Source organism: Mixophyes fleayi, chromosome 4 (genome assembly GCF_038048845.1).
Source record: "Mixophyes fleayi isolate aMixFle1 chromosome 4, aMixFle1.hap1, whole genome shotgun sequence".
NCBI classification, from domain to species: Eukaryota; Metazoa; Chordata; class Amphibia; order Anura; family Limnodynastidae; genus Mixophyes; species Mixophyes fleayi.
In genome coordinates, this window is record NC_134405.1 from 224,800,738 (window position 1) to 224,814,758 (window position 14,021).

Here is a 14,021-nt window from a genome sequence, read left to right on the forward strand (position 1 = left end):
TTAGTGGTTAGCACTTCAGTCTTACAATACTGGGGTCATAGGTTTGATTCCTGACCATCGCTACCTGTATAGCGTTTTCATGTTCTCCACATGCTTGTGGGTTTTCCTCCAGGTGCTCCGGTTTCCTCGCACACTCCAAAAGCACACTAGTAGGTTAATTGGGTTCTATTAAGTTTACCTTGGTCTCTCTCGGTCTGTGTGTGTATGCTTGGGAATTTAGACTGTAAGCCACAATGGGGCAGGGACTAATGTGAGTGAGTTCTCTGTACAGAGCTGTGGAATTAGTGGCGCTATATAAATAGCTGCTGATGATGATAAAATCAGATGATGTATGGATATTGAGTTTATGTGTCAGTGTCATCACAAATAAAAGTTTGTGGCTATGCATTTATCATCATTTTATAAATACAGATTTCAACAAATTGTTCTGTGGCTCATAATCCTATTTCATACCCTTTTTTTATATAGTGTTGCTACACTAGTGCTATTGTATGGTGCATGTGAAACCTCCAGGAGAAATCACTTTAAGCTAATTCAATGTACTTTTACAGTTGCCAGTACAAATTGTATACATTTTTGTCACATTAGTTTCACAAAAAGAACGGAGTAAGATGTGTTCTGATGTGGTTGTTGACCTTTGGAGTTTTCTAGTTGAGTTACTTGGTTCATTTTTATTTCCAGGGCCAAAACTATATTGCAATCTCTATCAAACCACCAGTCCCTGTTTTGAAAAAACATCAGACTAGGTCATCAACATCAATGCACAGGCACAGATTTTTATGTCCATTGCCATTCTCATTGTCACTTTAATATTTGTGGATTTAGATATTTGACAGCATAGAATGCCTGTTCATCTAACATAGGCTTATTTATGCATATTTATGTTACAATGATTAATATTTATAAAGTACCAGCATATTACATATTAATGTACATTACCAATTGATTGTTTACAAATTACATATAATTATATTAAAACAAAATGTAATTGTCATGCCCCAAATGTGCTTACAATCATAAAAGTTAGAGAAATACTTAAAATAACAATGGAAGCGGTGGATTAGTGTCTAGTCTTAACAAATGTGAGAGCAGAAGTAGTTACTATTGTGGATCATTTAAAGATTTACATGGTTAGGAAGAGAGGGATAAGAGACTTCAATACATGGAAGAAATCTTGCAGTCTCTCATGGGATGAGGTTATGAGAGAGAATGCTAGATTTACAGATGAGGATTGCAAACTGGGTGAGATCAGAAAAGATATGGGTGGGGCCAAATATGTTGTATAAAGGAGAGTGCAGAGTTGAAGGTAACGCCAGTATAGTGAGCTTTGGTGGAAGGTAGAATAGTGGGACTTTCTATTGCTAGAGACAATTTTTTTTGTTTGTTTAATACAAAAAGCCATTGAACCATACATGAGCCGAAAGCTCTAAGCATGCTAGGTTTGTTGGTTAATATAAAAAAAAATAAGTTCAGAGTGGAGAGGTAAAACTGGGTGCCATGAGCATAAATATGGTATTGGAATATATAGGTGAATATTAGATAGAGGTGGTATACGAATTGAACAACAGTGGACCTAGGAGAAAGTGGTGGGGGAAATATGTTTTGTTAAATGTGGCTTAGTTGTGACTAGTTTGATGAAATGAGGAGAGAGAAATATCAAACATATTAAGATAATTGTCACGGAATTTCAGAGATGGCCGCTAACTGGTATTAGCGCAACTGAACAGGGATTCGCGGGGTCTAATGTATCCCCGGTATTCACCAGGGACCCCCGCAAGGGAGTTTGGGCTTAGCTGAAGTGGGTACGCAGGTTGTGGTTCTCCAAGACAGTCACCGGTGTAGCGACAGTAGTAGACAGGCGTAGTCAGACAGTCCAGGTCAAAGCCAAACGAGCGGTGCGGTACACGGGGAGGTTCCAGAGAGAAGTCTGGTCAAGCCAAATAGTCAAACCAGCTGGGCAGCGAAGTACCAAAATTAAACACAGGAGAATAGTAACAGATAGCCAAGTCAGAACCGAAGAACACTGGATCAGAAATTCAGCAAGCACTGGAGCAGGAGTTAACAGATACTCTGGCACCCAACATGTGTCAGGGGGTGCTCTATATACCATAAGGTGCATCCTGTTTGGGTGATGGAGATTTGGCGGTCAGACATGCTGGCAGGTGAGCGAAGATAGCCTAGCAATGGGATGCGACTTAACAGATTATGCGCACGCATTGCATGCAAGGAACAAGGCTGAGGCGGCTGACGAGAAGGTGCAGGCGTCCGTCTCCTGCACTAAGTGTCAGTGCGGAGACGGCACCTGCAATAATGGAGTATTTATGGAGTATTTAGAGAAAAAGGAAGTGGAGTATTGAAGATTCCATTTTGAATGTGTGATGAGCCGGTTGTTTGTTACTTTAGTGATTGCAGTGTTCATGAGTGTATTGCACATAAGTTTCCATTATTGAGTTAGAAGAGGTGGGGCTTTATCAGAGAATCCACCTCACCTGCCGGGGCCGGCTTCTTCTTTGTTAAAAAAGAGGACAGTGGTCTCCGTCCCTGTATCGACTACAGAGGTCACTATTTCTGTGAAGAATAAATATCCCCTACCACTAATTTCTGAATTGTTTGACAGAATTATAGGGGCTTCTCTTTTTCCAAGTTGGATCTCAGAGGTGCCTATAATTTAATTAGTATCAAGCAGGGAGAAGAATGGAAAACAGCATTTAACACTCATGATTGAGATTTAGAGTATTTGGTTATGCCCTTTGGGCTTTGCAATGCCCCCACCGAGTTCAATAATTTTATCAACGAAATTGTTAGAGATGTTCTTTACCAATTTGTGGTAATATACTTAGATGACATCCTTATATTCTCTTCCGATATCTCTTCCCATCGAAGGCATGTCTCCTTAGTTCTTGATCGGCTCTGACAACATGGTTTGTACTGCAAGCTTGAGAAATGTCTCTTTGAAAAGGACCAACTTCCTTTCCTGGGTTATGTGGTTTCAGGCTTTGGTCTTCAAATGGATCCAGAGAAACTTAAAGCGGTCTTGGAGTGGCCCCAGTCGGTGGGGCTTAATGCAGTTCAATGGATTTTGGAGTTTGCCAATTATTACACACAATTCATCAAAGGGTTCTCTTCCCTTGTGGCACCCATTACCTCATTAACTAAGAAGTCTGCCAATTCTAAACTTTGGCCTCCTGAGGCTGTGGAAGCCTTTACCACCTCTCCTATTTTATAATTTTATATTTTATATTAGTTGAAATATTTCAATTAATTTTAATTCTGTAAAGAATTATATTATAGAAAATAACCCAATATACCATTGTCAGCATGGGTTCATGAAGGACTGGCCATGCCAAAACAGTATGATTTTTTTTAATGACAATGTCATTTGCAAATTTGATCTTGGTACTGTAATTCATATGATATAATTATATTATTTAAAGGCATTTAATACTGTTTGCAATTAAAAGGTCTTATATAGAATTGGATGTAGGTCTGGTTTATTTGCATAAAATAAGCATTTCTGTACTGCGCATGCATTTCAAATAAGCATATGTGAACATCTGCAGATTAGGTTAATACTACACTTAGGATTAGAGAGGCAGAATGTGGGAGGAAAAGGGCCAGCAAGGGTAAATTCTTGTAAATGTGACCTGTATGCAAGCGCATATAGGTGTATTTTTTGCCCTTGATTGACCTCTGGTGAAAAGATGTTTGCAGTCTAAATTTCCTAACATACACACACATACAGACCAAGAGATAACAATTTAATAGTGGACAATTAACCTACTAGTATATTTTTGGAGTGTAGGAGGAATCCAGACCACCTGGTGAAAACCATGCAAACACAGGTAGAACATACAAACTTCACACATATAAGGCCATGGTCGGGAATCAAACTCATGACCCCAGTTCTGTTAAGTTAGTGCTATAGAAAATAAAATCTGATCTCTCAAAACTAAGGCTGTTGACAATGTTTTGAGGAAATTATTTCCAATGTATATGCATTACAGGAGCAACGGTCATCTGTTATCCCTGTGAGTGAAGAGGGGAGAAAGCCACGACTATACCATACCTGTTCCTGTTACGAGCCGCGGCGGTGCCCAGCCGCCACGACTCACTCACCCATGTCCCGGCCGTCGCCATGGCGACCGGGACGTCATTTCCAGCCATAACCCGGCTGTTGCCGGGGCAACCAGCAGACGCTTCAGAGCTGCGTCCCGGCAATAGGAGGAAGCCGGGCGCAGCGTTCTACAGCCTGTGGGCTAATTAATATGGGCAGATTATAGGAGGCAATTACAGGCATTAGCCTGCAACTGTGCAGGCCAGGGGCAAGCCCTGATTGGCTCTATTAGTGTCTGCTCTATTAACCTGCAGGAGTGTGTTCAACCTGTGATTGGTTCAGCTGGGTATTTAAGGCAATGAGGTCTGCTGCCTCATTGCCGGTTATAGCTTCTGTGCTCCAGTCTGCTGACCTGCTTTGTTCCTGTTCCTGTGTCCTGATATCTACGTTTGACTTCCCGTGTATGACCCCTGGCTTTGTATTGGACTTTGCTCGTGTTTCCTGTGACCCTGATCCTTGGCTTGTTTACCCGTTCTGCTACTTTGCCTGTGACCTCTGACCTCAGCTTGTTCATCGATACTGATACCTGCTGCCGGCCCTTGACCTCTGCGTGGACCTGACTCTTCATGCCTGGGTTCTCCCCAGCTGGTACACACTTCACGACCCTCTGTCAGTCTGCAGCCCAGTCTGTCCCCACCATCAGGGGCTCCAGTGAACACCTGACTGGCAGAGTAGACTCCGGGTTGTGTTGTGCCGGCTGGAGGGGTTCCTAACATTATAACCGGCCCACTCACGGAGACAAGGTTAGAATGGATGCAAGTGGATCCACACTGTCTCCGGCACAAACCCTAGCAGGCCATGTTGAGTCCTTGTATCAGAGGATGCAGGGATTGACTGAGTGTATGTCTGTTCAAGAAGAAGCCACAAAAGCTTCACAACCTACTCTAGATCCCATCTGTGAGCCCAAAATGAATTTACCGGATCGGTTCTCCGGAAATAGAACCCTGTTTCGGAACTTCAGGGAGAGCTGCAAGCTCTATTTTCAGATGAGACCCCGCTCCTCCGGTTCAGAGCAGCAAAGAGTTGGGATTACTAGTTCCCTTCTACAGGGTGACCCCCAGTCCTGTTTTCTTTGCCACAGACCAGTCCTGCCACGCAGTCTGTAGACTCCTTCTTTGAGGCATTGGGTCTACTGTATGATGACCCGGATCGAGTGGCCTCCGCGGAAGCTCATCTACGGTCTTTGAAACAAGGCCGACGGTCGGCAGAAGAATATTGCGCTGAATTCCGTAGATGGTCACCTGATAGTGGATGGAACGACCCTGCCTTACGTAGTCAGTTCCGTGTCGGCCTATCCGAACAGATTAAAGATTCTTTGGTGCAATACCCGTCTCCTAGCTCTCTGGAGGATCTGATGCACCTCTCCATTAAAATTGACAGGAGATATAAGGAGCGGAAAACTGAAAAGGAAACAGCATCACCTCCATCCGCCTTCGTTCCTATCTCCCAGGTTGGTGAGGAACCAATGCAATTGGGAGCATATCGTCTTTCCTCTGAAGAAAGAGACAGGAGACGGTCACAAGGCTTATGTTTGTATTGTGGCACAAGGGGCCATTTCTCCCGTTCTTGCCCAAACAAGTCGGGACGAGCATGCCTTGGGAACGAGGAGAAAGTTCACTTAGGTCTGCAGATCGTTTCCCCGAAAAATGCACTATTGGTCCCTGCACAGCTCACGTTCAGTGCTCGTTCTACGAAACTATCAGCCTTCATTGACAGTGGAGCTGCTGGCAACTTCCTTGACATCGAGTTTGCCCGCTCTGCTGGGATTCCGCGGATTAAACTCCAATCTGCCATTATGGTATGTGGTTTAGATGGTAGTCCGTTGCCAGGCGGCAAGATTACTTGGGAGACCCCACCACTACAGTTGAACATTGGCGCTCTCCATTCGGAATCCATAGTCTTACGTCTTATCGAATGTCCGTCAGTTCCTTTAATTCTGGGCCACCCTTGGCTATCCTGCCATAACCCCGTCATGGATTGGGCAAAAGGAGAAATTGTCCAGTGGAGCCCCCATTGTACACAGTCTTGCTTGACACTACCTCTACGTATTATTCAGTCTATTCCGGAGCAGCTCCCTTCTCAGTATCATGACTACTGGGATGTTTTCTCCAAAAAGGCTGCTGACACACTACCACCGCATCGCAATTTCGACTGTGCCATTGAGCTCATTCCGGGCTCTAAATTACCCAAGGGATGCTTGTATCCTCTCTCCGGTCCAGAGACCAAATCCATGCAGGAGTATATTGACGAAAACTTGGAGAAGGGCTTCATCAGGCCATCCAAGTCCCCAGTAGGAGCAGGGTGTTTCTTTGTACCCAAGAAGGACGGTGGACTCAGACCCTGTATCGATTATCGAGGGCTGAACCTTATTACGGTTAAGAACACCTACCCCCTTCCCCTCATCTCCGTTCTTTTTGATCAATTAAGAGGAGCCACTATCTTCACAAAAATTGATCTTCGTGGGGCCTATAATCTCATACGTATTAGAGCAGGTGATGAGTGGAAGACGGCTTTCAACACGCTCTCGGGCCATTACGAATACCTGGTCATGCCGTTTGGCCTTAGTAATGCTCCTGCCGTATTTCAGGATTTGATTAATGAGGTGTTACGTGAGTTCCTGGGACACTTTGTTGTTGTCTACTTAGATGACATCCTCATATATTCAAAATCGTTGTCTATGCACCAGGGTCATGTCAGACAAATCCTACAGAAATTACGGGAACATCACCTTTACGCTAAACTCGAGAAATGCGAGTTCGAGGTCCAGAAGGTATCCTTCCTCGGTTATCTAATCTCCTCAGAAGGTTTCTCCATGGACCCAACCAAGGTCCAAGCAATTCTGGATTGGATACAACCGAATAACCTCAAGGCGGTCCAGAGATTCCTGGGATTCGCCAATTACTACAGGAGGTTTATTTGCGGCTTTGCTGATATCGTGGCTCCTATCGTCACCTTGACCCGCAAAGGAGGTGATCCAACTGTTTGGTCACAACAGGCAATAAATGCATTCAAAACCCTGAAGAAAGCTTTTGTGTCTGCTCAGGTTCTCAGACATCCGGATCTTAGGGTACCGTTTGTTCTTGAGGTAGATGCTTCTGACGTCGGTGCTGGGGCCGTCTTGTCACAAAAAGACCCCCAGACCCACCGCTTACATCCATGTGCCTTTTTTTCCCGTCAGTTCTCATCAGCGGAAACCAACTATGATGTGGAAAACCGAGAATTGCTGGCAATTAAATGGGCCTTTGAGGAATGGCGACACTGGTTGGAAGGCGCTGCACACCAGATCTCCGTTATAACGGATCATAAGAACTTACAGTATATACAGTCAGCCAAACGTCTGAACCCCCGACAGGCTCGGTGGTCGCTGTTCTTCACTCGGTTCAACTTTATTATCACCTATCGTCCTGGTTCCAAAAATATTCAAGCGGACGCCCTGTTTAGAAGTTTCCTGGCACATCATGCTCCGGTCACCTGCCCAGAGCCTATTGTTCCTGTGTCTATGATTCATGCCGGATTAACTCAAGATTTGAGCTGTACCTTACAAAGGTTCCAGAGGTTGGCTCCTGATAACACTCCGGTAGGATGTTTGTTTGTCCCAGTTCATCTAAGGAAGACAGTCCTTGCTGAGGCACACAACAGTCGGACTGCTGGGCATCCTGGAGTCTACAAAACACTGGAAATCCTTTCCCGTACTGTATGGTGGCCGTCTCTGTCTGCTGACGTCAAGAGTCACGTCCGGTCCTGTGAAGTTTGTGCCAGGAACAAAGTTCCCAGGACTCGCCCGGTAGGTCAGTTAGTTCCGTTGGCCGCCCCTGCTAAACCTTGGACACATCTGTCCATGGACTTTATAGTCGATCTGCCACCCTCTGCGAGACACAATACCATTTGGGTCGTGGTAGACCGGTTCAGCAAGATGGCGCATTTCATTCCACTCACTAGGCTTCCTACTGCTCGAGATTTGGCCGTCTTGTTCATTCAACACATTTTCCGCCTCCATGGACTCCCTACAGACATCGTCTCCGATCGGGGTTCCCAGTTCATAGCGCAGTTCTGGAGATCATTCTGTACCCTCCTGGGAATCAAGGTCAGTTTATCATCTGCATACCACCCTCAGTCAAATGGGCAGACTGAAAGGGTTAACCAGTCCTTGGAGAAGTTCTTGCGATGCTACATATCGGAGTTCCATGACAACTGGTCCTCCTTGTTGCCCTGGGCAGAATTTGCCTGTAACAACTCCTGTCACTCATCCACCAAAACCTCTCCGTTTTTTTGCAATTATGGTTTCCACCCCAGATCTAACTCTTTGTATTCACTCCAGTCCGTTGGTATCCAGGAAATCCGTTCCACTGCCAGGGATCTCAGAGTTGTCTGGAAGAAAGTACATTCATCTTTAAAACAAGCATCACTTGTTGCAAAAAAAAATTCGGACCGACACCGTACCCCCTGCTCTCTTAAGGTTGGCGAGAAAGTCTGGCTGTCTACAAAAAATATCAGGCTCAGACAACCTTGCAAGAAATTGGGCCCTAAGTTCATCGGGCCGGTTCTTATCATCAAGCAGGTGAACTCCGTCGCATTTAGGTTAAAAATTCCAGGCTCGTTAAGAATTCCAAACACCTTTCATTGTTCTCTATTGAAGCCAGTGCTTTATCCTGGTCAAGCCCAGTCTTCAAGTGTGCCTGGGAGAGGTTCCAGTGGGCCACAAAAATTCGTGATTCAAAAGGTCCTTGATTCTAAAAAAGTTCAAGGACAGGTGCATTTCCTTGTACAATGGAGGAATCGCGGATTGGAAGAGCGATCTTGGGTTCCGCGGAGACAACTCCATGCCCCAAAGAAACTGAAGGAGTTCTTCAAAAAATTCCCTAGAAAACCGAGATGTCTGGGTCCCTCGACCCCTCCTCAAGGGGGGGTACTGTTACGAGCCGCGGCGGTGCCCAGCCGCCGCGACTCACTCACCCGCGTCCCGGTCGTCACCATGGTGACCGGGACGTCATTTCCGGCCATAACCCGGCCGTTTGCCGGGGCAACCAGCAGACGCTTCAGAACTGCGTCCCAGCAATAGGAGGAAGCCGGGTGCAGTGTTCTACAGCCTGTGGGCTAATTAATATGGGCAGATTATAGGAGGCAATTACAGGCATTAGCCTGCAACTGTGCAGGCCAGGGGCAAGCCCTGATTGGCTCTATTAGTGTCTGCTCTATTAACCTGCAGGAGTGTGTTCAACCTGTGATTGGTTCAGCTGGGTATTTAAGGCAATGAGGTCTGCTGCCTCATTGCCGGTTATAGCTTCTGTGCTCCAGTCTGCTGACCTGCTTTGTTCCTGTTCCTGTGTCCTGATATCTACGTTTGACTTCCCGTGTATGACCCCTGGCTTTGTATTGGACTTTGCGCGTGTTTCCTGTGACCCTGATCCTTGGCTTGTTTACCCGTTCTGCTACTTTGCCTGTGACCTCTGACCTCAGCTTGTTCATCGATACTGATACCTGCTGCCGGCCCTTGACCTCTGCGTGGACCTGACTCTTCATGCCTGGGTTCTCCCCAGCCGGTACACACTTCACGACCCTCTGTCAGTCTGCAACCCAGTCTGTCCCCACCATCAGGGGCTCCAGTGAACACCTGACTGGCAGAGTAGACTCCGGGTTGTGTTGTGCCGGCTGGAGGGGTTCCTAACAGTTTCACATAGTGTCTGCCATCAATGCCATTCATGAGTGAAAAGACTGTGAGAAGTCTGATGCTGTGCCCGCTGTCCCATCAAGTATAGAAGGAACTCTTTATTGAATATGTGTAATAATCACCAATAAAGCATTATGTGGGCAAATTGGCATCAGAGTAGTTATCATGCATACGTGGCTGTCATCATGAAAGGCAGATGTCATGCATGTGTGGATGTTATGGATCATTGTGGACATGTGTGGGGAAAGTGGTGGACCGATGCAAGCAAGTAAGTGTACTTTATATTACTGGTACGATGGGACTGTACTGTAAGTAGATTTGTATATTTTCCTGATCTCATTTGTTAGTCACATTTTGTTATTGTTAAGATATATTGTTAAATCGGTGTATCTTTTCTAACATTTGAAGAGCATCTATGTGACAGGTCATGGCTTGCAGCAATATACACCACCACCACCTGACTCCATGGCTCAGATGATTAGCATTGTAATGAGACTGTTTAGCATGCTAACCAGCCTGACAAGCATGATGAACAGCTTGCTAATTGTGGTGAATACTGTACTTCTACATCTATAGCTCCCTGCTAATAAGAAGCGCTGGTGGTGGAGGAACAGATCATGTCTCCACAGAAATGACAGGTCCTCTTTAAATATAATTTCTAAGTTCACTATTTGCAGATTAATTTATAGACATCATAATTTGTGCAATCAGGTTTATAATTTGAATTACCTTGTTCCTATTGTAGTTTGAAGAAGTGTACATATTCCAGAGACAAAGAATATTGTACTTATCAGCTGGCTTTTCACTGCATTGTCATGATTAACACACAGAGGTTCTGCTAGAATTAATGGAATGGCTATTATTCCTCCAAAGGCCAGAATATAATGCTGTACAAAGCAAAGAAAAATACGTATACGTTATTATTTTGTAGAGAAGTCACAAGATGTTAACAACAAACAGTTTATTTTGCTGTCTTTGAAAATACATTATCTAAGTCCATACTTGTCAACTCTCCCTGAATGTCAAGGAGACTCCCTGAAATAGGGGTGATCTCCCTCACTCCCTGAAGAGTCTGGCATTCTCCCTGATGCTGAGCCAGTACAAGATGTGGTTGGCTTCGCCATTCTGTGGCATGATGACACAGTTCTGAAATTGTGTCCTATGTCCATGTATTGATGCCTATGGAGGTGGCTATTTTCATGAAGACCAATATTAATCAAAGACTGACAGGTAAGACAACATGACTTCAGTAATGGAGACAGAAATGTAAAAGACACTTCAGTCTCTAGAGATTCTTTGGATGCTTTTCTTTAACGCATAGTTGCCTTCTCTCCCGGAATGTCCGGGAGACTCCCGCATTTCTGGGAGACTTCCCGCGAGAGCAGGGCTACCTCCCGGTTCTCGCCAATGCAATAGATAAGGGGCGTGGCTTAATGACGCAAATATTGCGTCATCTTAGCCCCGTCCCCTGCTGTAATTGTCCAAAATTGGGACATAATTTAGGGGGTGGGGCCAACATGATGCAAGTCAACAATTCCTGCCCTCACACGCCCACCCTCCCCGAGATCTCCCTGAAGCCAACGAGGAAAAGTTGGCAAGTATGCCTAAGTCATTTTTGTTTTGAGTATATTGTTAGTGTGATCTATATTGAATCATAAGAATGTTATTAAGTATGTGACAGAATGTATTTGATATTTCCTTAAACTGTATAGTAATAGCCCTAGGGTGAAAGACATCTATATATTTTGGTGCAAGCACATACCATGTGGGGTTTCTGGGATAAGTATTGTTGGGATACCTGCTCTTGATTCTGCATGATGTAATACAGAGACTTATACAATAAAATATACAATGGCCTTTACATATCAGAAACAAATGCTGGTCTGCTTGCAAATACCTTGTTTGTACAAATGTATATCAAAGCCTTGCAATATCAGCTGTGGCCACAAGATGCCATTGCCTCAGAAATGTGAGACGATTAGACCAAGGAAAAAGAAAAATCACTGACATCTAGAAAAGTAAATATCCTGCATTCTTAAGTGTTTATCAGAGGGGAAACTGTAACTTTTCAGTTCCCCTACACTAATGAATATTGACAAGCTACAGTATGTTTCCCAGGTCTCTTAGACCAAGCAATAACATATTCAAACTTTGTTATAGGTGATTAAATGACTCCCTCATTATTATTTGTCATAGTTAGGGTGTAACCACAAGTTAATAAAATAGAAATATTATTAAATGAATTCTTGCACCTCCCAGATATAAATTGTGAACTTATTATCTACACAATGGACAATCTACCTTAGCTATTTCCCCATTGGCTTCATCTAAGCTGGATGATATATTTGAAAGTATCAGTCTTGTCATGCGGCAAGGAAGTGTCAACAAGTCTTTTGTATAGTTAGCTAGATGGTATGACTCTTTCATAGTCTGAGAAAGGATTTTCATGACACAACTCCACAGGGGTGGGTCAGAAGATGTAAAATAAATCCCTTGGAAATCACAGAAGGGACACTAGCTGTAAATTGCAGTATGTCATAAAGTCATATGGCGATGTAACACATCAGAGAAATAATGTTCATAATGCATACTGTTGAAGTGTGTATAATCAGTAAAGGCAAGACCCTAGCACATATTGAAATTAAACAGTTAAAATACTTAGCGGTTGATACCATAATCATATACCATTACCTTAACCTTAACACTTGTGCTATGTAATAATAGACACCACACCGACTTGTTGGCAAATTAAGTTTGTTTATTGCATTAACCCTGCACTGATTTGGTGGAGGGAGAAAACTGTACATTCTATATCTTACTGTGGCCCATCCTACCCCGGGAGCTAGACCAGCACAACTGCACCATATCTCAGCCTGAGCACCAATTGGCCCATTACCTCTGGGTCTATGGTATGCAACCCATGCTCAGAATTTGATACCCATATTTAGGCTTTGCATGTGCCCAAATTCATCAAGCCATGGATCTCAATATTGTTCTTCCTGTCCAGAGTGCCACTATCATGCTCCCAGACCCCATTTCAGGAGCCCACTAGTACCCATGCCTATTATAGAGGTCTTGTTTAACCGGGTAGCCATGGGTCCTGTTGGGCCCTTGTTAAAGTCTACTCAGGGGCGTCAGTATATCCTAGTAATAATGGACTATGCCAGGGCCGTCTTAACAGCATTATAGGGCCCCGGGCAAAGCAGTGCACTGGGGCCCTACCTATACAACCACTCACAGGAATAAAAACCTAAATTATCGATAAAATCAAGCTTATATTTATAGGTATCTCCAATAAAATCAGTTTTTAAACATTAAAAAACATGCTTACAGCAGAGATTAATCCACACAAACGTTTGGACAATATAACATGAGCCTAGAATTTAAATAACAAAAAATTCAATATAAAAATGGTACTCAGTTAGTAAATCATACAGACGGAGATGGCAGAGTATGAAATTACTATGAATTATTTAGTATTAATCAAGTGTTCAACACAAACATTTGCAAAATTTATTTGCAGAGAAATGATTCAAAAACTGTTTCAAAAAATGATGTTGATTTTGCTTTGCTTATATACAATTAGTACGAGTACATTGTTTTCTTCAATGTTAAGATATGTATTTGCAGTGGCAAGATCATACAGATAACAGCTGATAACGAGTTGATTAGTCGACCTAAACGTTTTAATTATGAGGGTTTGAAACTTCTGGATAAATTTCCCAGAATAATATGCTGAAAGTTTGGCAAGCCTATGGGGCCCCTATGCTCGTGGGGCTCCTGGGCAACTGACCAGCATGCCCAAGTGTTAAGACAGCACTGCTGGACTATGCTATCCGGTAACTCAAAGCAATCCCGTTGCACAATATCTCAACCGAGACGATAGCTAGAGAACTGGTGCATGTTTTTAGCAGAGTGGGAATACCTAAAGAAATCCTGAATGACTAAGGTACACTCTTTATGTCTAGAATCATGAAGGAAATGTGCAAGCTGTTTAAGGTCCCACACCTCAGGACATCCGTTTACTATCCCCAGACTGTTAGATTGATAGCAAGGTTCCGACACCTGCAACCATCCTGGCACATCTGTGGCCTGCTACGTGCCAGAAGCTGTGGCCTCAATTTGGTGCCATCTGAGCCCGTGCTACCTCTAGTCTTGCCCGCCCTGCTGAACCCTTGCCAGCAACCTCCATGGGTTGTATCCCCATCGGGCAGCCTCATCACGAGAGTCCCCTCCTCT

The 14,021-nt window shown here is 44.1% G+C and overlaps 1 protein-coding gene across 1 annotated transcript in view; it reads right to left on the reverse strand.

Moving 5' to 3' along the window:
* The window catches only part of LOC142150799 (solute carrier family 23 member 1-like), a 214,763-nt gene that overhangs the window by 182,141 nt on the left and 18,601 nt on the right, over positions 1 to 14,021 (reverse strand). Inside the window, exon 3 of the mRNA XM_075205984.1 lies at positions 10,512 to 10,669. Within this exon, the coding sequence (XP_075062085.1) occupies positions 10,512 to 10,669 (158 nt within the window). The remainder of the gene's footprint in view (positions 1 to 10,511; positions 10,670 to 14,021) is intronic.